Here is a 24,356-nt window from a genome sequence, read left to right on the forward strand (position 1 = left end):
ATTTAATTAAATTAACCCTGTTCCACTGCTGATCCAACTGTTCCTCTTCCTCCACTTCTTAGCCTGAAATCTCAAATTCACTTTTGCTATTCTACCAACTGTGCGAAAACATTTCTTCTAACAACCCATTTTTGACCAAGCCAACTCTGAAATCAGAACTAGAAACAATTACACCATTTGTCGCCAGCACACCAGAATTTTTAGTGGCTTTCGTTTGATGTCCTGAACACACACTCTTTATAGCTCTTCTAATAACTCATCATTAATACCTTGTTTGCTATTATTCTAGTGCAATCCAGCTTTACATTGATCTAGTCTTCAAAATTTAAAACTGGATGCAACCTACTGAATTTTCAGTCATCCCCTTTTTCTGTGTACTGAATAAATTAATATTTTCCCAATCCATTCAAATCCCTCCACAATCTTTTATAAACACCTGTTAAGGATTAGTTCTGAATGTTGATGTTCCCTGTCAATACCAGCTGCTGTCCGAATAGACACAGACCAAGGTGCCAAGCATCAGCATTTCTGCCTGGAGAAGAAAGGCCCTGAACGCAACCCATTTTCTTTCCCACTTCCCACACCAGACAGCCTTTGGGCTTTCAGGGACAGTCAGATGGCGTAGATCGGTTCAGATTTTTATCTCAGATTTGGCAGAAACTTTGCGTTTTTCCTCAAATTCAAGAGATTCTTATGACCAGAAAAGATTGGTACCCCATATGAATATAAAACGCAAGTCCTTTTACCAAGTTCAGTGCCTGCGCCATAGTTACCAAAAGCCCTCGATAAAGCCCCAGCTATCCCAAGATAATTAAATTATCAGAGGGAAAAGTCAAATGCACTGATATAGTAAGAACTCTCAAAAAGCAGAAATAGCAAAAAAAACCCAGGAAAAATTGAGACAAACACCATTTTATTAATTCCATTCTATTTACATCAAGTTATTATATACAATAAACACTGGATTTACATGGTTCAAACACCAAACATGCATCATTAAACATAATTATTGGGGTTTACAAAGGCTGCCACAGAATTAAATTTACACCTAGGTTAGAGGACATTGTGCAAGTAGTGATTTCTCCTTAAAAACCTGTAGTTTACTTAATGTTTTAATTAAGCAGCAAGAGCTGTAACATTCAAAATTAGAGTATCTTTTTAATGTTATTATGCATCAATATTAAAATAATTGCAAAGGCAGGAATACTGAATCAAGCCAGCTTAATTTGCCTAATACTGGAAACTGGCTGGGCCTCCTCGACAACAGATATTTATATTGCTTACATAATTTGTGTAATTTTGATAACCATTTTCAGTTGTCCTATAGATGAGCAGAAATAGTTTCAAAAATTTAAATGAGAAATTACCAAATTCATCATTAATAGGATGACTTCATGATTATTGCTTTCAACTTTGAGATTTAGATCCATTATGTGTTTTATGTATTAAATAGCAAAACATACTTTACAAAACTTACATAATTTTCTATACAAAGGCAAATAAACAGTCTTGATTGTGATTTTAACTAACTTTTCTTGACTTTTCTCAGACCATCAGTTTCCGTAATGTAAATGTTTAACATTTCACCGTAACTATAGTGAGACTGAGGGTACGGAACCTGAGGAAGCAATAGCTACAGATTTTCACACCCTATAGTTAAATCAGAAAAGAAAAATCTCTCAATATTGAAAGTTACAGCAAATGCATACTCCTCTGTCCTCTTGTCTTAAAGGAGTCTGTAAAATGTAAATAATGGACTATACCCAAGTTATATAGCTTGTCTGATTAAATACGAAGTAACTATTCTATAAAGTAACAAGTGCTTTATTTTGCTGTAAACAGACTGTACTGCACTCAGTAGAAGGCATTTCACTTGTACAGAATGCAGTGAAGAACCTATCATACAGGTGATGTGAAGATTTTAACGTCACTTCACCTCGCGTCTCACAGCAGGACAATTTGTTAGCTATGCAGCAATAAGAAACCAGGCTGAGATCAACTCAGATTCTGAACAGCTCCTTACCCTAACTTTAGCATTAAATTATCCACTACCAACTACTTAGCTGAGCACCTCAGTTAAGAGTGAGGGCCACCAAGAATATTAGTAAATATCCTACCATTGGACTGCCAAATTTGCAACCCAGTGGCACCAGAAAACAGAACCACATAGAAACGTGGCAACGCTGTCACTTTGTACAAGAAATTAACAACTCCCTTTTTTAAAAGCACTTGTAAGTATTTCAGAATTACCGTTGTTGTTCCCATGGTCTAATGCACCGATAATGAAATTTATTTAACAGATTTATTAGTCCGGAATGGACCATAAATCATGCTGTTATTAGTATTTTTGAAATCTTTTATATCCAAGTCACGAATATCTAAAAATGTATGTAAAATGCCATTGAGATAACTGGATTACACATTTTACCCAAAGGAAGATGAACAGTACAGAGAACAGGCTAAGCTCAAACCAAAATGATTAAGAGGCTGTACGAGGATATCCCAACGCTGCAGTGAGAGACTTCACGGTATAAACCTCAGCTAATGTTACAAATTCTTACATGAACAGTAAAGGACTGGGCAAATTCTGAAATATCATATTGAACACGCGATAGTATGAGTAGAAAACTGCTCTCTTCGTGACCACGTGATCTACTTTATGAACTCAGCTTTGTTCATTGCATCAACTTTACCACCATGGGAACACAACTAACTGCAGACGAACAACCAGTCTAACTGGGTGAGCTTAACATGTACTGGACCTAAATTACTTCTGCAGTCTTTTTCAATTATCTTTTAATCTTATATAACTGTAGACCAAGTTAATTTGTGCAGTGAAATACTACTTTCCTGCCCTATTACACAAGTAATTTTTTAGATTGTAATTGCACTTTAACCACGTTATCCATTTTTGTCCAGCAAACTTTCCCTTCTCCTCAAAGAATGCAGAAATAAATTGCATTTATCCCCCATAGCCTCAGGATGTCCCAAAAAAAAGTCCTGGAAAATTCAGGACCTTGGAAGGGTAGCCAAATAGAGGAACACATTTTTAGACACTGAAGTATCACACAATGCAATGAGATTAATGACCAGTAAAGCTTTCTTTTGCTGGTGTTGATTAAGAGTAACTGTTTAGTTCACAAACTCCCTTCCCTTTGAAAAATGTCATGCACCTGAGAAGATGTGAGGGGTCAGGGTTCCATATCTCAATCAAAAGGCAATATAATACTTAATCACTGTGCTGACATTTGGCTCTCAGACAAAACATCTTACAGCTGAGTAAAGCCAAAAGTAAAATTTACACGTCTGCCAATTTACATCCAAGTGAACAATGTGACTTACGGTCAATAAAATTCCTGAGAGATTCTGGGTTTTACCAAAATTTTAGTAAACCATGTATCTGAAAAATCATCCAAATTACTTCAGGAACATGCAACAAAAGCTTATATCCTGCTTTGATACAGCATTCCATTTCAGATAACTAACTTTCCTTGCTTTAACAAGTACAAAATGAAGCGTTAAAGATGAACAGATGAAAGTAAGCTCTGGCAGTCTACTCAAGCTCTCATTGTTTGTAAAAAAGCATTAATAACAAGAATTTTGTAGAATCAGCATTTAACTATTCTGCTGACAGAAAATACTTGTGGAAGACATCATTTACTGGCGTGGGTCACAGTTCTAGTCTGAACCCATCATTTCAGTTTCTGCAATGCAACACCAGGGTTATAGGGAGATGCTGCAATCCACCGAGCAGGGTTTAAGTTGTATATTTTTTTCATATATACCTCACGTACTTAGATTAAAAATGCAGAAATGTACCAGAATATTTCTGTTCTTACAACCATTGAGACTTGCAGTGTTAATATACAGCTCAAGAGTCTGGAGTCCTTCCATACTTCCAATGTTGGTGCATTCAAAAAGATATTAACTACCTGATTTCTGAGGAATTTATCAACTTATTTTTCTTGCCTTTGTTTTTAGTGGTTTTGTTTTATTTGATACATATTTTGTAGATCTCTGTTACATTTAGTAATTAGCTGGCATGTACTTCGTTGCTACTTTACCTTTTAAACTTGGCATACAAGTAAAAACTATCTACATAAGCAAAGGCAAGTTCAAAAAAACCTGCTCTGATAGGACAGGGTTTTGCTCATCATGTCTGAAGGTTGTTGAATGTACGTAATTTGATCCAGTTTAGCAATGAGGAAGATGTATATTTTTGCACTATGATTAGTAAACATCAACCAACAACACACTTCTATATTCTGCCCAAACCAAAGAACCAAATGCAAACACCTTGATCTGTATAACACAGGGTGAAGTATTGATGGCTGTTAGTGGAAATAACTTGTACTTTGAATTTAGGTCGATATGCGAGTACAGATATAAAAAAACATCCATTCTATAGACCTAGTCGAAGAAACCTGATTTCTCAACTACACAATATTTCCTCTATTATTCTACTTTGACAATCATTCCACATGTTCGTATACAAAGACTGAAATACTCATTTTTATTTTAAAGTGTTTGCAATCATTAGGATTTGTTATTGTAACGGCCTATTTCATATGTAAACCCATCCCACTGTTCCTGCCTCACCACAAATTTGCACTTTTACATGTGGGTCAGCCTTTGCTTTTGACGTTGGCTGATCAGATGACCTTTTCATTGTCAGGTTTCAGTGGTTTGGTTACAAGCATTGAGTTAAGATTTCTCTCAAATATTGCCAGATGTCACTAATCCTATTTACATATTTGGAAGGGGGTAGTGGGAAAAGAGACACCAGAGATTAGCAAAATTAAGACACAAATCAAACTTTTTACATAGATTTTTGGGTCAAAGGTGCAAGAGTTGTACTAGAATACAGCTTCCCCTTAGACACTAACTCTGGGTCCAGATTCCATTGGCACAGGCTTTTAATAAAGCGACATTTCAAGAAATTCTGATTCCTGACAAGGAGTGGGTTTCATAGGCATTAGGTCTTGCTGGGATACTGATTTACTGAAAGCCTAACTCAGGGTGGATTCTGTTTAGAATCAGCAGCTCTCCAACTGGTCAACCTCACACTGTATTCATAAGGGAAGTGGAATGCAGTCTTGAACTACCGAGCAGGTGTACACCTCTGTCAGGCTGCACAATATACTCGTACATAGAGACAAACACTCACTACACTGCAAAAAAATTCTCATTTGCAACCACCTGACTTTATAGACTGAAAATTATCTCTCTAGAATAACAGAAATTGAAAAAAAAAACAAAGATTTAGAGGCTGTAACTTCAGATCACATGAAGAGGCAGCTGACCTACAAAAAGTTAATGCAATATTGACCCATTGCCATGAAGTGGGGACATGCAATATATAATGCATTTATAAAATGAGAATTCTGTATGGTTATATTACACAGGTAATTACCGGCAGAGTTAGTTTTAAGGGTGAATATGGGTCCTGTGATTTGTATAGCTTAATGCGGCCCCACTTGTCACCTCCATCCAAGAAACCATTGATCTGCCTTTCAGACATGCTGCTCCAAACATTACTCATCCAGAAGAGTGGTTCTTAAATGGAGTTGAACATTATTACACTACCAACAGCATAGCCACTTCCAGACTTGCAATGCAACTTTAGTTGACTAAACCATTTTGGAAAAACTGGAGGAAACTCTGGATTCATATGTAGGTGATAAATTACACCATCTACCTCAAGATACAGATTACCAACAGTTAATAAATAGGAAAGACTGGAAATACTCAGTAAGTCATGCAGCACGTAGATAGAGAAACAGCATTAACATTTCATTTTGATGAATGGTCACGATCAAAACATTAACATTGCTTCTCTCTCCACAGATGTTGATTTACCTGCTGAGTATTCCCTGCATTTTGTTTTTATTATTTCAGATTTCCAGCATCTATTGGCATTTGTGTTTTCATTCAACCTTAGCCTGCTTACAATTTCTTACACACAGCTCTTTTCAAATGACTGAGCAGTAAAAGGGCTTTCAGTCTAAGGCTGATGTTACCCAGTAACAAATCTGTTCATGTCTACCCAACATCTCATCGAAGATTTGCATTCAAACAGCATTACTCGATATAATACCCTGCAGTTTGAAGGGTGCACTATAGTTACATGATCAGGTATGAAGACATGAGTTATAGTCCACAGGATTCCTGTTAATCATAAAATCTCTTGTGCAAGATTCTCCAGCTTAGTAGGAAGGAAGTCACAAAGGAGCCACTATAGACACTGACTTCAGGGCTTTGCACAACCCAAAATTATTTAGCCACAGAAAAGTGGTTGATGCGCAGTCAATCTAAATAATATACCAAAATGAATAAGTCTTTCTATAAAATTTTTTGAAAGTCCTCCATTCAATTATGCATGCATCAGATGATACCCAAATTTTTTGGTCAGTTCTTCAGGATCACAATTGCTTCTGAAGAAACTAAAACCTGCAGACAAGACTTTTCACAACTACAGGTCAAAGCTGGTGCAGAGAGCCTGACACACAAGGATATTGACCAAGTCACATTGCACCATTTTAGAAAAACAGATGTCTCCTTCAAAGCAGCAGCATATTTTTTTCCTGTGCTCCCTCAATCTTGGCCCATTCATTTTCCCCCCAGCAGGAAAGATCTGCCTTGTTGTGAAGAAATATCTGTTTTGTTCCAATGTCTCTCCAAAAAAATTCTTTCAAAAGCAGACACTCATGCTGCAAGAATACAACTTCTAAGAGATAGGATATTTATTAAGTGGAAGAGCAAAAATGATCAATATGTACATTTCCAAATCTGGACTGAGTGTCACATCTGTTACCCACCTCAGTGGGCAGGTTTCCATTCCCTTAACCGCTTCCAATTATTTATAACGTTGAGGCATTCTGAAAAATTCATGGGTGGGTTTTCTTCAGAGAACTTTTCCTTGTATATTTGTATTATTTCCTTTACATTGTGCAAAATGCTGCATGCAACATCCAGAGGGGCAGCAAGCATTCTCATACCGTGCTTCAGGCGTGAGTGTTTTCAACACCATGGATCGCGCTCACTGCGCCCTCTAGATAAACTGTCGCTTCGCTGCCAGGTAGTACGAATAAGTGTAACAGCATCATCGCATTTGTTACGAATGGAAGGGTCCTGAAGTGACTTTTGAGGCAGATCAACCTAAATTTTAAAAAAGTTTGCGTGAAACACAGAGGAACTATCAACAAATATTAAGTGCTCATTTTCCAGATTTACTTGGGCTTTAGGAATGAGTCTCAACAGAGTTTCAGACTTTATTCTCACTTGAAAGTAGTGCCTTGTACTACAATAACACATCATAGTTGTGGGCTTTCCTACAGTGCCCCAGCCAAGTATTCGTTATTCAGGCATGAGCCTTAATACTTTAGTTCAAGTTAGTTCCTGGGTGTAAATATTGATAGGATGTTCTGATCCAACACTGTACACTCCAGCCCCTTATTTCCTCAGAAGGCTAAGGAAATTCAACATGTCCCTGTTAACCCTTAAGTTTTATCCAGAAGCATCACAGCTTGGCACGGCAATTTCTCTTCCCAAGAACACAAGTATTTCAGAGAATTGTAGATACAGCTCAGTGCATCACGAAAACTGGCCTCCCTTCCATGGACTGATTACATTGGCTTCTTTCATAGGCAGCAGGAAGTGTAGACAAAGACCCCTCCCACCCCAAACATTCTCCTTTCTCCCCTTTTGGGAGAAAATACAAAAGTTTGAAAACACACACCACCAGAATCAAGGTCAGCTTCTATCCCACTATTACAAGACTCTCAAGGCTGAGGAAAGTCCATCTCCCACCCCCCATCCACATCACATTCTACAGGGGTTGTATCAAGAGCATCCTGAGCAGCTGCATTACTGCCTGGTTCGGAAATTGCACCATCTCAAATTGCAAGACCCTGCAGTGGATAATGGGGTCAGCTGAGAAGATCATCTGGGTCTCTCTTCCCGCCATCATGGACATCTACACTACATGCTGCATCCGCAAAGCAAACAGCATTATGAAGGACCCCACGCACCCCTCATACAAACTCTTCTCCCTCCTGCCGTCTGGGAAAAGGCACCGAAGCATTTGGGCTCTCACGACCAGACTATGTAACAGTTTCTTCCCCCAAGCTCTCAGACTCCTCAATACCCAGAGCCTGGACTGACACCTTACTGCCCTATTGTCCTGTTTATTATTTATTGTAATGCCTGCACTGTTTTGTGCACTTTATGCAGTCCTGGGTAGGTCTGTAGTCTAGTGTAGTTATTGTGCGGTTTTTTTCCTCGTTTTTTTACGTAGTTCAGTCTAGTTTTTGTACTGTTATGTAACACCATGGTCCTGAAAAATGTCTCATTTTTACTATGTACTGTACCAGCAGTTATGGTCGAAATGACAATAAAAGTGACTTGACTTGACTAGAGGCTTCTTGTATGATAAAGATGAACTCTTGACCTCTCAATCTACCTCATCAGGGTATTTGCATCTTATTGTCCACTGGCACTGCACTTCCCTGTTAATACTACATTCTTTTATTGTTTTCCTTTTCTACTACCTCCAACATTTTAAAATGATCTCCATGAATGACTTGCAATAGGAAGGTTTTCCACTATGTCAATGTATATTGGTTTCACCAATAAGCTACAGTAATGACAGTGGGTGCGACAGGATATTCAGAGAGGGCAGCATATTGTCCCCTCCTATCCTCATATAGGTACATTCTACATTTACTGAAAAGCAATCACTATAAGAATCTTGGCTGTCTATATCACTATTATGCAAAAAGTTAGCTAATTGAAGCCCCAGTTATCTTAGCAGAGATCAGCTGATAATTTATTACAACAAAACTGAATTGATATTAATAGCTCAGCACCACCCCACATGACGCATTCATCTGCTGACATTGAGGCAGATTGTTAAGCAGCACAGAAACAGGCCCTTTGGGCCAATTCATCCATGTCAACCCAGGCAGAAAACTTTCAAGTTCATAGCACAAAAACAGAACCAAGTCTTTGTGAGAAAGGGTGTTGGCATTTATACTGACATAAGGTATCACGCATAGTTCTAGCTCACCTTGAAGATCTTCCTCCAAGCACCCTTCAATGCAGCTAGAAAACGCTGCAGCTCCTCAGTACAACTAAAGTACAGGAACCAAGGAAGAGTTTTCTGACCTTCAGCTAGCTCCTACAACACAATGCAATAAATGGGATTTAAATATCAGAAGATGCTGTGCAAAAACAACAATCAAATTACCTTTTCAAATGCAAGCGAATTCGGACTGATAACAGAACAAATGTAGGAAACAAAATTTTTCATATATTTTAAACCTTTTGACATACATTCCTATTAAGCAGTTAATGGAAGTTAGAATACAGATCTGGAAGGGCTGTATCAAGCAGCTGATTGCTCTACACCATTCCTGATATTCCAGAACAAAGTAGTACTATTTTTGTTGGTGCGATTGCCCGTCTAGTCTGCTTCATCACATCTATATTAGCAATTAGCCCATTTCTCACTTCTACAGGCAAAGGACTAAAATATTCCTGGCTGTTATTTTCTTTAACGTCATTACTAGTAAGTCAGCATATTCAGATCTGAGTCTCTTAACTGACTGAATTACAATAGCTGGCATTAGTCAAATCAAGGAGTTACTACATGTTAATAAATACTGATACCATAGTGACATAATGTCTTTAAGCCTCAATACAAGGCTGCCTACAATTTCTTTTACGGCAAGTTGTGATAAAAACTGATTTGAAACAGAAGATTGATATTTGAGAATGGGCCCGGAATCCTGAACTGCCCTCCAGCTGCCACCAAGAGACAAACACAGTTCACAGAACAAATTCATGTTAGTCTCCATAGCTGATGCAGACCATAAAAAAGGCTGAAATCAGAGAGGGTGACAACCTCAAAACCTCTGGAATTTTGATACAACATTGTCCATTTTTAAAAAAAAACAGGTGTAAAAAGGGCCCCAAGGATCATTGGAGACCTAAGTAAACAGTACCGCAGCATAAAATCCAGGACTAACAGGCTCCGGGACAGCTTCTTCAACCAGGCCATCAGACTGATTAATTCATGCTGATACAAATTTATTTCTATGTTATATTGACTGTTGTACATACTATTTATTATAAATTACTATAAATTGCATGTTGCATTTTTAGATGGAGACGTAAAGATCTTTACTCCTCATGTATGTGAAGGATGCAAGTAATAAAGTCAATTCAATTTTGTAGTCGTTCACTGGAGTACTCACATGGTGGATCAAGGACACACGTGCCAAAAAATTTACCAATTTCAGCAACGCTTAAAAAAAAATCTGCCAAGGGAAATGTTCAAAAAAGATTAGCCAAACAGCAGTAGAGTCTTACTTACCATCAGACAGTACTCCCTGCTGGGGGCAATGGACACACTACTGATATTCATTAGCTCAGTGCTGCCTAATAATCTGAAGAAGTTGGTCTGAGCATCTTCATGACATGTAAGGACCATTCTATCTGTCACAACAAGGCAGCATGGGATGCATGGAGAGGGTACAAGACCCTGGGGTACAATCTGACAACAAAACAATTAAAGCATTAGAACAGACAGAATACCAGCAGGAAAATTCTAAAGACTTATGTTTCTATTTTTAGCCAACAGCAAACAATCATCAGTGTAGGATACAATGGTTAATCCTTGTATGGCAGATAGGATTGATTATTCAGTCCTCTCTGCTACACGAGGATGAAATTTGTCATGAATTCTGTACACCAACATATTAATGGTGTTGGCAATATCATAATTGCTTGTTGGACCCACTGACCCATTCTCACTACAGCATGTGCAGTCAGCTTCCTATACACTGGTGGATTTGTAAATATTTAAAACAGTAAAAGGCTAATTAATTCTGCTGTGCATATAAGACAATCTCAAATTAAGAGTCAAGATTATGTCTACAATTCCACAGATGGTGAATGCTTTAAGAACTCAATATCAATAGGGTGCAAGTGATTATTTTAAAAGTTATTCCATATGACTATGGTTGACCATAAACAGGCTTTAAAGCCTATTCCTCACCACCTTTACAATGGAAAAAACAAAATAAATACAGCTGAAGATGCTTTTTGAAGATGGACAGAATTTAAAGAGTGCTCCAAGAAATGTTGGCTAAGATGAGTGGCCTAGAGCAACAAGCCATTCTGTGAATCTAATTAGTAGGGGGCTGGCCATTTGCAGGTAAAATATGTAACCCTACCACTTAGAAAGGCATCAAACTGCTACAAGATTAAGCTAAGCAATACAAAAAGTGAAGAATGGAACTTCTTAATCAACTCAATTGTAAGCACCATGTATCTTGTAGCTGTAGTTGCACTGCAGCTCCATGTTCACATACCCCTTTGGACACCGCCTGGCAAAGGTGCTGCATCCAGTCGGCCATCTCTTCCTCATTCTCAGCACTGAGTTCCAAAGCAAGCCGTTCTGTCAGAATCACTTGGAATGTGTGGGGGCGCTCTGTAGTGCTCGACCTTCGGCACCCTCCGCACTGCTCTCCGCTACAGCATAAACAATGAAACAGGCACACATAAGCCTTTTGACGTTGTACAATTAGCTTCAGCATTCCACTTGGCTGTGCTCGTGTGCACCTTGGCTCCACAACCTCAATAAAAACCAGCAATTTCAGTACTGAAGTATTTAAATTGACCAAGCCTCAGCTTTTTACGTTTTTGTTTGTGCGTAGACAAGGGGAGGTTTAGAATCTTCCACTGTCCTTTGGGTGATGAAGTGCTTTCTGAATCTCAAATTAGCTCAGCTTTAATTACAAATTATACAATCTTGTTCTGGATTCTAACTGGAGGTGATAATTTCTCCCTATCTACTCTATCATGATTTTAAACACATTAATTAACTCTTCTGTATTCAAAGGTAAGCAAGTTTAGTTCTCACAAGAAATTGCTTTAAGTTCAGGGAATTTGGACTACATTGCCAAGTGTGCATCTATTTGAAATGAATTACTCAAAATGAACACAGCGCTCCAGCTGGTTGATACTGCCCCATTGTTTCTTTGATCCCATTTCAAAATAAAAGTCTTCTTCATATTTTTGTACTTGTTAAGTGCACTTTGCTACTTTTACTTAGTTGTCTTTTTCTATTTCATCATCTCCTGCCATAAGATCTAATTTACTACTTACCAGAAAATATTATTCTATTTTCAGCCTCTAAATTGGTGACTTTCTATCTTTCTACACTGCAGTCCATCAGTTAGTTCTTCATCTGATACGTAACATGTAACTTTTTGCTCCCAACTACATCACTTGCGGTACATACTCAGTGTTATTAACAAACTTGGATATATGCTTTCAATCAAGTGACAAAGATAGTAAAAATATTGTAACCACAATATGGATACCATAAGGATCACCACTAGGGCAGTCAACCGGTGAAGGAATTTACATTCCTACTCTACCGCCTACCTCATACTCATTTCACTGATTTTATGCTTTTCTTTGTTAGCAACCAAGTGGGAATCTTGACAATAGCTTCTGCAAGTCTGTATAAATTACATCTATCAAGCATTCAAATCCAAATGTTAACTTTTCTTCAACTAGGCTTGTTGACAAAACAGAAAGTTCCTGGGCTGAAAGATGCTCTTGAGAGGATTTTATAAATTCTGGGGTTTTAAATTCTTGTTCATCCTTTAACTTCTAACCTGAAGCCAATGGGTTCCATCCCAGTGAAAACGGCTGAGCACAACTGAGAGCGAAATTGCAATAATATACAAAAACACAATATTCCAGTAACCCAGACATCAAATACACTGTCCCAGTGGAACTCTGCAAATCTAGGCTTGAAATATGATACACAAAATGTTAATATTGGTGATATGAAGCTGAGAAATCAGTTGTTGCTAAAGTACACAAATGCAGGATAGCAAGGACAGGCTTAGTCTGATTTTTAACATAATTAATTAACACGTTAACAGTCAGACTCGGTTCATTTGTGTTGATTAGAAATGTGGGCAAAGGCAGCCTGCAGTACTGGTCTCTCAGATGCATTAATAGACAAGTTAAGGGAGGGAGAAAGGAAAGAGCAGGCAAATGGAAACAACTATCTTTCCACACATGTACTTACGCCAAGTTTACTGACAAGAGTGGCATTACATCTATCTTGTCTGGATACTGATAGAGGATGCCATTGCTGCAGATAAAAAGAAAGCCTTAATAAATGTAACAGCACAGACTGCAAACTACTTCATTCAAATACTGGCTGGGGATGGGCCACTTATAACATCTCTCCCAAGCCAATCTCTTCAGACTAATATTTACTCCCATGGTAAGAATCTGAATTAGTATCAACACCATTTTGTGTCACAGCATCTATAATTTCCCCTTAAGTTAGTGAAATCATAAAGCAATGGTTTAGGTGGAGTTGTGGAACAGCTTACCTCAGCTGAACACTGCCAACATGATATGAAATGAGGATGAAATCAGCCGAGGTGCAGCTTTGGTAAAGAGCCACAGCAGGATGGAAAAACAATGTACAGCACATTGGCTGACCCAAGAATAACAATTGCTATTGATTTAAAATGGTCTCTACCTTCAGTGGCTCATTTGAGGAAAATACTGATAAGAACAACAATGCTGTTGGAATGCCATCGACTAGCAACTCACACACCATATGGGACACAAGAAAAAAAATCAGACATTTGGTCAAAAATTTGGAATTCTCTACTTGACCCTATTGTGGGAGCATTACAAGGACTGCAGGAATTAAGAACATAATAACATTACAGGCCCTACACTGTCGTGCTGACATAGCCCACTCCAAGATCAACCTAGCCCTTCCCTCTAACATAGCCGTCCATTTTTCTATCATCCATGTGCCTTTCTTAAGAGTTCCTTAAATGTCCCTAATGTACACGTTGACCTCTGCCACTGCCCCTGGCAGTTTTACATGCACCCACCACAGTGTGTGAAGAAATTACCTCTGCCAACCCCCACCCCATATTTTTCTCCAATCACCTTAAAATTATGTCCCCTTGAATTCAAAGTCTACAACAATTTTTATTTCAGATGCCTTGCCAATATCACCCATAGCCACAATAACAAATTATAAAAGTTAATTCTGATTTATACTAGATTACCTTAGAGTACTCACAGCTAATGGTAAATATACACTTAAATATTTGCACAGTCTGCCTTGGCTTTTGCATTAAGTACAGTTATTTGGAAGGGTACTGGTCAAATTGGGTGGCAGGGTCTCTACCAAAGGAGGTATAGGGCGCTCCTTCCCTCTGCTAGCCTGCAGGTCACCCTTGGGCAAGATGTAGCACCTGCTTAGCCCCCCGATCATGTGAAGCCATGGGAGCAGGTGGTGGATAGCCGTATGAGCAGCTGGTGCATATCATTAGTCTTGGTGATGCGACCACTGACGCCAGGCAGACCGTCTTTGGAGAGTATTGATAATGGCTGGGGCCAGCCGTCTTGTCAAGGCACTGCCCAGAAGGTGGCAATGACAAACCACTTCCATAGAAAAATTTGCCAAGAACAATCGTGGTCAAGACCACGATCACCCACGTCATGGCACATAATGATGACGACAATCAGTCAAATATTCACACCCAGCAACACTGCTTTCAGAAACAGAGGACAGAAAAAAATAGCAAAACACAAAAACACTGGAGGATCTCAGCAGTCCAGGCAGCATCTCTGGAAAAGAGTACAGTCGATGTTTTGGTCCGAGACCCTTAATTTGGGCATATTTTAGATAGAAACTCGACAATAGGAGCAGGAACAGGGAGTTCAGTTTAAATCTGTTCCATTCTTCTGAATGATCATACAGATCCTCATTCTTAGTACTATATTCCTACTGACTCCCCCATGAGTTGATGCTTTGTGTCTAGAAATCAATCTCCTCCTTAAATATATTCATCTAGCCTGGTCCCCTCCACTTCTGTTCACCATTCTGACTCAGAAAATTTATTTTCTTTGCCCCACCATCTATCCAGAGCCTGTGACCCCTGTTCTAGAACCACCCCCAATCGGGGGAAACATCCTTGCTACAGCTAGCCTAAGCCTACTGTCAGTATTTTGCATGTTTCCTTGAGAACCAGTTTCAGTGAGAATCATTCAAATTCAATGGTTGAGTTTTATACAGCATGTACTGAGTGTAAATATCTATCACTGAAAAAATTTTAGAAAAACCTTGTTTCATATGTAAGTGTACAGACCCCCCCCCCCCCCAGCTATAAGAAAAATTGACAATGCCACACCTGAGTACTACATAAGAGGGCTTCCAGATAGGGGAGCCCAGGTAGCTGGTACCAGCCTTGTAATGTAGAATTCCTTCTTTTGTAACTGCATTTGCAACAGTCATGTAGAGGTTCTTCTGAGGCCCTGCTGTTACATCCATGGGATCCTCCCAGTGAATCAAACTGTAGAGGTGGATGGTGACGTCAGATACCTGCAAACACATCAACCAGAATTAGGTATAGCAGCAGCTGAAACATTGTTGGAAAACAGGTTAAGATGATGAATATAATTTTCATTTAACTTTTTGAAAATGATACTGCTGAATAATCCTTTTCCTCAACTCCAGTTTCCCCACTTCATTTATCATCAACTTCTGTTCCCCTCTCACTTGTAAATACACACTATACTCTGTCCTCTTTCCTCCCCCCCCCCCCCCCCCCAATGGACTTGTCAAAATCAAGATCAAGTACAGAAAAGTCATGCTGCAGATCAGGCAGCATCTGTGGAAAAAGAAGCAAACATTTTGGGTTAAAGAGCCTACGTCAGAACTGGGAAAGAGAGAAAATAAGTTTATAACTTGCTAAGAGGATAGAGAGAGATGGATAGGATGAAGAGAATACCACTAATAGGGCGAGGTCAGGGTTGCATAGGGATAAGATTTGATGAAGAAATCTGCTTAATGGGTTAATAAGGAAAGCTACAGAGAAATATCATGAACAAAAGCAGAGAGATGAAGGCAGCTAAATAAATGTAATGGATGGGAAATGCAGAACTGTAGGGATTACTGAGCAGAACTTATTTTCTTTCTTGGTAACAGAATTGGTTGAACAGCAGTTGAATTTAATGTTGAATCCAGAAGACTGCACAGCACCCAGATGTAAGTGTTATTCATTAAGCTTCTATTGGACCTTGTTACAATAGTGCAGAAAGCTAATAACAGACTTCTCAGAGGTGGGAGTGGAAAGGATAATTAAAATGGAAGGTGCTAGGGATATCAGGACTGTCCCTGCAGAATAAATGCAGGTGTTCCACAAATTGCATGACTAATCTGCATTTGATTTCCCCAACACAGAAGAGATATTTTGAGCGCCAAACACAGCACATTAGATTGGAAGTGCAATTGAACCATTGCTTCCCCTGAAAGAATTGTTCGAGTCCACAGATGCTAGGAAGAGGTACTGGGCAGGCGTTGAATTGCCTGAGGTTGTATATGAAAATATGACGATAAGTGTTTGGTGGAAACGGAAGACCAAACTGGGAGTCGTAATGTCCTTTTGGAATGTGGAGAGAAAGAAGTGTGTGATGGAATCCTGACAAAGATGGTAGAATTGCTCAATTCTTCTTAAACCATGAGCAAAACCTGACCTGCTTAGGCAGTATCTACAGTTACATTTTGCAGAATTTATGTTGTTTTGTATTTTCCCTTAACATTTCACAACATTTGTTTATACTTCTCCGAAACTATCCTTATTAACACATTCAACCACGTTATTCCGTCAATACCCCTCAGAAACCCGACTTCGCCCTGCGATATTAACCTTGTTAATATTGTCCTCACTCCATGAACAACTTAAAACTAATCTGTTTTACTCTTACCCTCTTTTGAAGCGTCTTTGAACAGAAACATTAGCTCTGTATCTCTTTCCATAGATGACAGATAACCAGTATTTTCTGGTTTTATTTCAGACTTTCAGTATTTAAAAATTTTCCTCATTAAAACATTCTATACATACTTGCTGTCATTTCCTCTAAAAAAAGGGCAGGACATTAAATATTATGTTTTAATACCACATGAATACTTTACTGACACATCACATCCTTCTTGCCTATCTCATTTCCTCAATGGTGTCCCTCATTTCTCTTACCTCGCCTCCTCTCGTGTTGCTTAAGTTGGTCAAGCGATTAGTGTTTCATCCTTGACTAAATGGAACTACGCCTGTGGATTGCTCCATCCTCACCTCATGTGCCCAGACATGCTCACCAATGTACCAGATGGTTTAACAGAGAACATGTATTTCCAGCTTAACAACCACACAGAAAAACCTATTACCTCACATCTTGATTCTTGGGCCACAAATTTGGTCAGAGCAAGTTTCTGCATGGTGGCATCCATAAGGATACTGGGATATGGAGGCTCCCTGCAGCCTTTAATCATAGCAGATCGCAAAGCAGTGAGGAAAAACCTATAGATAAGAAACAAATTACTGGATAACTAGTGACAAAATAAACTTGACTTGAAAAGTCCAAGTTCTAGGAACGTACTGTACCTATAATACGACAAGTACATTTTAATCACTCCACAGATATGTTTCTTTAATTCTTTTATACTCAGATTCCTTCTCCCATCTTGAAGATTTGGCCTATTAATGTAGTGGTCACCAACCTTTTTAAGCCCAAGATCTCCTACCTCGCTCGGCCTTAGTAAAAGGCAAGATCTATCTACTAAATTATTTAGAGAAATAACAGCTCAGATCGTACTTCCAACTTGAGGCCTTTTATTTGAGCTAATTGTATTTGAATTACATAAAATGCTTTTGTCAAACTTTCAAATTAAGTCAACCAAGAAAACACTGTAACTAGCATATCAAACAGGCCATAGCTGTCTTTCTTTAAGAATATTACAATACTTCATACCTTTAACTCTAAGTTTCATTATTTAATTTTATTTCAACACGAAAAATAAATGAATAAAAATTGACTGTTGCAGTCAGTGTGACGACTGGGGCTGAATACTTTCTGCTAGTTCCCTGAAATTTGGCTCATAACTACAGACAGCCAGTCTGAGAGAGTCTGTGAGGTGGCTGTCAATAAGACAGCTCCTGTACTTAGATTTAATAATTTTCATCTGTGAAAATGCTATTTCACACAGATAAGTTGACCCGGAGTAGGCACTGACTTTTAGTGCACATGTGGTGAGATGAGGAAACTTCTCCCTGCTGACGAGCCCCCTAAAGTCACCGTCCCTTGATCTTGCTTTAAGCTCGGTGTCATTTTGCAAATCAATTATTTCCATTTCCGTATCACTTGGCACACCAAATACTTGCTGGAATTTGGCTGCTATCTGTTCTATATTGATCGGCAGAAATGGGTTTGAAATAAATGCAGCAATATCTTTCATGACGTTTAACTCCCCAAAACGTCAACTGAACTCTATTGCCAGTTTGTCTAGGTAAGCACAGTACTGCTCAGGGTGAAAAGCATTTTTTTCCTTGATGGCCTGTAACATTTTCTCCAAGTTGTGAAAGTGTGTCAGCCTCCTGTTCTTTAAATTTGAAATCCAAACACCGTACTTGGCCTTAAACTGTGCTTATCATGTGGGGCAGGTGTCGGTCTTTTCCCATGAGTTCGCTGTTAAGTGCGTTTAATTCAGCCAGTAGGTCTGTCAGAAACCCTAAATCCAGTAGCCACGCATCATCTGACAGTTCCTCGTGCTCCTTGTTTCTTGTCGACAGAAAAGTCTTTTATCTCAGGTAGCAAGTTAACAAATTGTGGCAGCACTTTGCCGCGACTCAACCACCGAACATCAGCATGAAGAATTATATCTCTGTAAGCAGCATCGAGCTCATCCAATAACACCTTGAATAAGCGGTGCTGAAGCGTCTTTGCTCAAATCAGGTTATTAGTTTGACCACCAGTGTCATTACATAAGATAAGTCCATGACCTTCCCAGCCAAGGCCTGCTGATGAATCACACAGTGATAATCCAGGAAGTCGGGAAAATCAGGGTAATTACGGTACAGTGCTATAAATCCAACGTGCACACTGCGCATTGCTGGGGCCCCATCAGTAGTAATTGCCACCAGTTTATGAATGGGGATGTCATGTTCACAGATATATTTTTAAAACTCATTGTAAATATCCTCACCTCTCGTTCTCTCCTTTAATTGCAAAAGAGCGAGGAAGTCCTCCTTTGTTGTAAAATCCTGGAAAGCTATTCTGACAAATACAAGCTGAGCTGTTTGCATTACATCCAGGGATTCATCGAACTGTCGTGAAAAATATTCACAGTGATAAGTCCTTTAACACTTGTCGATCCGCGTCCTCTGACAGTGACTCTACCCTCCTTGTCATTGTTGCAGGGCCAAGCGGTATATTATGTATTGCGGTTTTGATGTTGTTTTTGTTTTTAAAGTCATTAAAAACAGTCTCTGCGGTAATGGCCATTGCTTCCTTGAATAAATCGCCATCTGTAAAAGGCTTCTTGTGTTTAGCCAAAAGGTGACCAACACGAAATGATGCTTCAACAGCAGCCTTATTTTGAGCAGCACGTTTTGTGAAAAACGATTGCTGGGCCTTCAACCCCGAACAGAAGTAAAACCCCGCAACTTCGGAAACAACCTCTTTTTACAAACAGCTTTCTGTAGCGGGAGTATTGCTATATTACCATTATCCTAATTAGTATTACTTATTTTTATAATACTCACCTTACAACAGTATTTATGTATTTATTTTTTTCTGGATCTACTGGAAAGTCTCAAAGATCAACCCTGGTTGGCAACCACTAATGTAAAGTATTACTGCAGCTGTACTAATTACTAGAACAGCTACCTTCTGATACCCATCAAGTGGACTGTACAAGCCTACACTTGAGTAGATGGATTATTTATGGTTATGAACAACACAATCGAGTCTGATTCCCAACCTTTTCTCCCTCCACACCCACACAGACAAAAGTTCAGCATTGATTTCAGTAGATTGTGTAAGGTGTTAGAACTGGTTCAAGAGGCAGAAACGCACCTATTGTGGTTCTGGATAAGATCAGCTAACATTAGAAATTAACACTGCAGTGGAGAATAATGAATAGTTAGACAGTATTTACTTTGTTACAAACACAATTTCAACTTAAGTATTATTTAAAAATCTGGCTATATGACCACCTTACCCAGATACAATAAGTATTTTGTTTGAACCTATGATTAACAGGCTCTGCAGAGGAGAGAAAGATACAACGTAAAAAGAATGAGTACTTGTGAAATTAACTGTTACTCCTTTCTTGCTGCTGCCATCAGGTAGAAGGTACAGGTGCCTCAGGACTCGCACCACCAGGTTCAAGAACAGTCACTACTCCTCAACCATCAGGCTCTTGAACAAAAGGAAATAACTACTCACTCCACATCTGGTGTTCCCACAACCGATGGTCTCACTTTAAGGACTCTTGTTATTTCATGCTCATAATTTATTGCTATTTTTTATACTTGCCTTTGCACAGTTTGTTGTCCATTGATCCTGTTTATAGTTACTGTTCTATAGATTTGCTTAGTATGCCCGCAGAAAAAGCAGCTCTGGATGTATGTGGTGACCTGTATTAGTCTGATAATGAATTTTACTTTGAACTGAGATCTGAATGAGACCCTAGGGGCAATGTACTTAAAGCCAATGAACATGACTGAATACAGCTGCACCTTCAAAATTTCATTAAAACTCAAAAAAGATACGAGCTAGTGCAGGAATCAAAAAGTTCAACATCTGGAGTAACTGTTTCCACACAAATATGGACAACTGTTAAAAGGTCTTCACGATGAGTCTGGGTTAAAGGAGGAACATTCAGGCAATGACTGACTACTCGTCCAATATCGGCACAATCTGAACTTACTCAGTCAGAGATTCATCGGCTGTGTCTAGAAGGAACTGCCTCCGTCGATTAGTGCAAACAAGCTGAATAGTCTGTTGACCAAGTCCCACCTTTGACAAAGAACATATGAGTGAAAGACTGCAAATTATGACCACGGTCAGAGCAAATATTGTAAATTATCCTACCAAGTGAGAGAATTTTATACTGCAAATAAGATGATGATATGTTACACAATAATACCCCACAAGCAGCATTTTGGTTTTAAAATTTTATGATGTCTCCACTTCTTAGTTTGTCCATTTCACTCAAGTCTGCTCAGTTTAATTCCACAGGTGGCAGTAGCCATCTAGTACTATATACCGTACATTACCGTACTCAGGCAACAGGGGTGAATTAGATTGAGGGAGATGGTATACAATCATGGGATGACATCGGTTCAGTTTACTTTTGGTTATCAGACATTAAATAAACATCACGCTTAAAGCTGTTCTCTCGTTTCCTAAGAGCTAATGAGACCTAATGTTACAAAACTAACAATGTCATTTTAAAATTACCTATTACTGGCAATGTTATTACCAATATTCTTACTTATTTTGCAAAGGGAGAGGCACTGAAAATACTTGTTATCCTATTTTACAGAAAGAGAGCTAATAAGAGATGGTACAACATCCTGGCAAAAAGCTAGCCTAACCAGATTTATCGGTTCCCGATGAAGTGCACCATTTGAAAGATCACAACTCACAGAAATATAGTCAAGTTCATTGTAGGATACTGCTTCCTCCACTGCATAGGGCTTGTCTGCAGCTCCTACACAAAGCACAAGACTGAGTCAGACATAAGCACTACAATTCAACCTATGCCTTGGCTTGCATTGTAAAACAACTTTATTACACATCTACTGTATGTATAGTATTAAACGTCATCTGAATGAGAATCTGAATAGAGTGGAACATTCAGCTCCCATTTCCATGACATTGAGGAAAACACTCATTTTATCTGTTCCACTCTCCTTTCCTGAACTGAAAGCTGTGAATTTTACATCAGTTTCTATCAACATACTGCTTAGTCAGTGGTCTTCCATCAGAACCTTCAGCCTTGGTTTGTAGAGTACTCAGATCTGCATTTTTTCAACTTTATGTCAGTTAATATTTTTTTCTCCTTTTGGTCTTATTAAAATTCCGGACTGAGAAAATAGTTACAATTTATGCAGAAAATGAAACCGACTGTATACTCCAGTTGTGCAATTGTGAAAAATACTGAAAAGTGGAACTGTGATCAAATGTATCAGCTGAATAATTAAGATAACATGATTATGACCAATACCCCCTGACATTTGGTTTTAAGATGGAAAAGTAATGGAACAGGTGCACAATGCACTCTGGAAAATGCTGGTTACGAATCAACTATAAACCAGAAGCCCAGAATCAGAATTATTACCACTGACAGACTGTGTGTTGTGAGCAGTACAGCAAAAGACAAAAATGACTATAAATTACAGTAAAAATGAACAAATAGTGCAAGAGGAATAGCGTGGTAGTGTTCATGGACCGTTCAGGAATCTGATGGCAGAGGGGAAGAAACTTCTAAAATGTTAAGTGTGGATTTTCAAGTTCCCTTAACTTCTACCCAGTGGTGGCAATAAGAAAAGGGTATGTCCTCTGTGGTGGGGGTTCTTAATGATGGATGCCACCTACTGGAGATACCACCTTTTCAAGATGTTCTCAATGGTGGGCAGGATTGTACCCGTGACAACAACCCTCTGCAGCCTCTTTCAATCCTGCACATCAGAGCATCCACTGCATCAGAGCAGTGATGCAACCAGTCAAAATGCACTCCACTGTACATCAATATAAATTTGCTAGAGATTTGGTGACATATCAAATCTCCTCAAGCTATGCAACCTGGTCACTGCAACAATTTGAATGTGTGATGTGGCCTTTAAGAATACTAATTCACTCAATGCACCAGTCCAAAACAGATATTTACCTTTTCTCAACAGGTAGATATAACAATCTGTCAGCAGAACATACAGCAACTGTAGGTTCCCCTCCATATGACCTGTCCACATCTGCATCATCTAAGAGGAGAAATTGGTAAAGACAAGAACAGAGGGGAATGTAAGAGTTCCTAATAAATGCATCTGTTTTCTATTGTAAGCTATATCATCACCCAACGTACACTTGCTATAATTCAGTCAATTTAATTGAATAAGCACCTTAACATTACCCATAATTAAACTGATGGAAAATGAATCCATCCACTCATTAATGATTTGAAGCATTTTTTATTATTACTAGCGAAAGATACTTTAAAAATGAATGGGAGAATTTGTATAGACAGATTGTCAGGTCATTTGTAACCGGGAGCTCCTGCAATGGAGTAGCACTGCATAGTACATCCAAAAAAAAAACAGTACTATAAAAGCAACATTTTAATTAACTGCCTGCATCCTTAGCTCTGAATCGGTGGAGTTCCAAAACTGCAGAACTCTGCTCATAGAAGACCATTTACTTGTCTCATTATGCCAATGATGAGGTCTTGAATAAAACTTCCTTCTACCTCCCTCTTTAGTTTGGAGAAATTAACAATTGGTTATGTTCCAACTATTTAGATTTGCTTTCCTATTTCACTTTTCTCCATTCTCAAGTTTTGTTGGTGCCAATTTCTTGGTTCAATTTTATTAGTTGTTCACATTATTATGCCCAGCTTTCTCCACACATGACCCAGTGACTAATCATTTCCACATTGTGAAAGGCTTATCTAAGAATGCTAAAAGGGGATGCATAGCCTTTTTACATGCTAACCAGATGAATCAGTTTCCCTTTTATATTTGCCGTAAGAAACTATTTAATATAAGAGTGGATGGCAAGGACCCACAAAACAGAGCATGAGCCTACATCCACACTCATTTGCCATAGACCCAGTTTCTAGTAGGAGGTAACAAAGCTATCAGGTATTGTAACCCTTCTAACTCAGCATATGTGCAGAGATCATTGAAATTATTCTAGTTATTGCAGCACAAACTGTACTGAACAATGTACTTCCCACATCTTTATTGCAGAAAATTTTACCACAGCAATGTGCTCCTTTTGAAATACTTGAAGCATATATTTTATAGACCAGTCACAACCCCATTACCTTATAGAGCTGCTCTTCATTCTCCCTGAAAACATGAATCATCAGCAGAAGCAGCAGATTATTGTCTACCCTGAAGAAAAATGGGAAAAACATGGTTTTTGGAAAATGGGAAAAACATCTGACTGCTGCCACCAATTCTGACAAAATCTCAATATAAGTTTTAAGTCAAATCAAATTGATTAAGAACATTCAGGAAAATTTCACTGAAGAGAGTTACGAGGAATACAGATATAGAATCAAATTATTTGGAGTATTCATGAATATAATTAAACAGCAGAAGAAGTTGAATTAACAAACTGTACAAGATAGAAAAGTTAAAACAAAACTGTGGAGCATATTTGAGGATTGATTGCTATTTTGCAGGTAGTTTCACACTTACTGAAGTGAAAAATACTCAGATCCATTTACAGAGTGA

The 24,356-nt window shown here is 38.6% G+C and overlaps 1 protein-coding gene across 2 annotated transcripts in view; it reads right to left on the reverse strand.

Moving 5' to 3' along the window:
- Window positions 1–896: 896 nt before the first annotated feature.
- The window catches only part of plekhm2 (pleckstrin homology domain containing, family M (with RUN domain) member 2), a 53,305-nt gene continuing 29,845 nt past the window's right edge, over window positions 897–24,356 (reverse strand). For both annotated transcript variants that reach the window (XM_073031836.1, XM_073031835.1), the window contains 11 exons: window positions 23,942–24,011; window positions 22,790–22,880; window positions 21,546–21,610; window positions 20,825–20,913; window positions 17,282–17,414; window positions 15,252–15,442; window positions 13,112–13,177; window positions 11,376–11,535; window positions 10,376–10,555; window positions 9,068–9,178; window positions 897–7,158 (listed from right to left, as the gene is read on the reverse strand). In XM_073031836.1, coding sequence (XP_072887937.1) covers window positions 7,021–7,158; window positions 9,068–9,178; window positions 10,376–10,555; window positions 11,376–11,535; window positions 13,112–13,177; window positions 15,252–15,442; window positions 17,282–17,414; window positions 20,825–20,913; window positions 21,546–21,610; window positions 22,790–22,880; window positions 23,942–24,011 — 1,294 coding nt within the window. In that variant the 3' untranslated portion in view covers window positions 897–7,020. The remainder of the gene's footprint in view (window positions 7,159–9,067; window positions 9,179–10,375; window positions 10,556–11,375; window positions 11,536–13,111; window positions 13,178–15,251; window positions 15,443–17,281; window positions 17,415–20,824; window positions 20,914–21,545; window positions 21,611–22,789; window positions 22,881–23,941; window positions 24,012–24,356) is intronic.

This window comes from Hemitrygon akajei, chromosome 29 (assembly GCF_048418815.1).
Source record: "Hemitrygon akajei chromosome 29, sHemAka1.3, whole genome shotgun sequence".
In the NCBI taxonomy this organism is placed as follows: Eukaryota; Metazoa; Chordata; class Chondrichthyes; order Myliobatiformes; family Dasyatidae; genus Hemitrygon; species Hemitrygon akajei.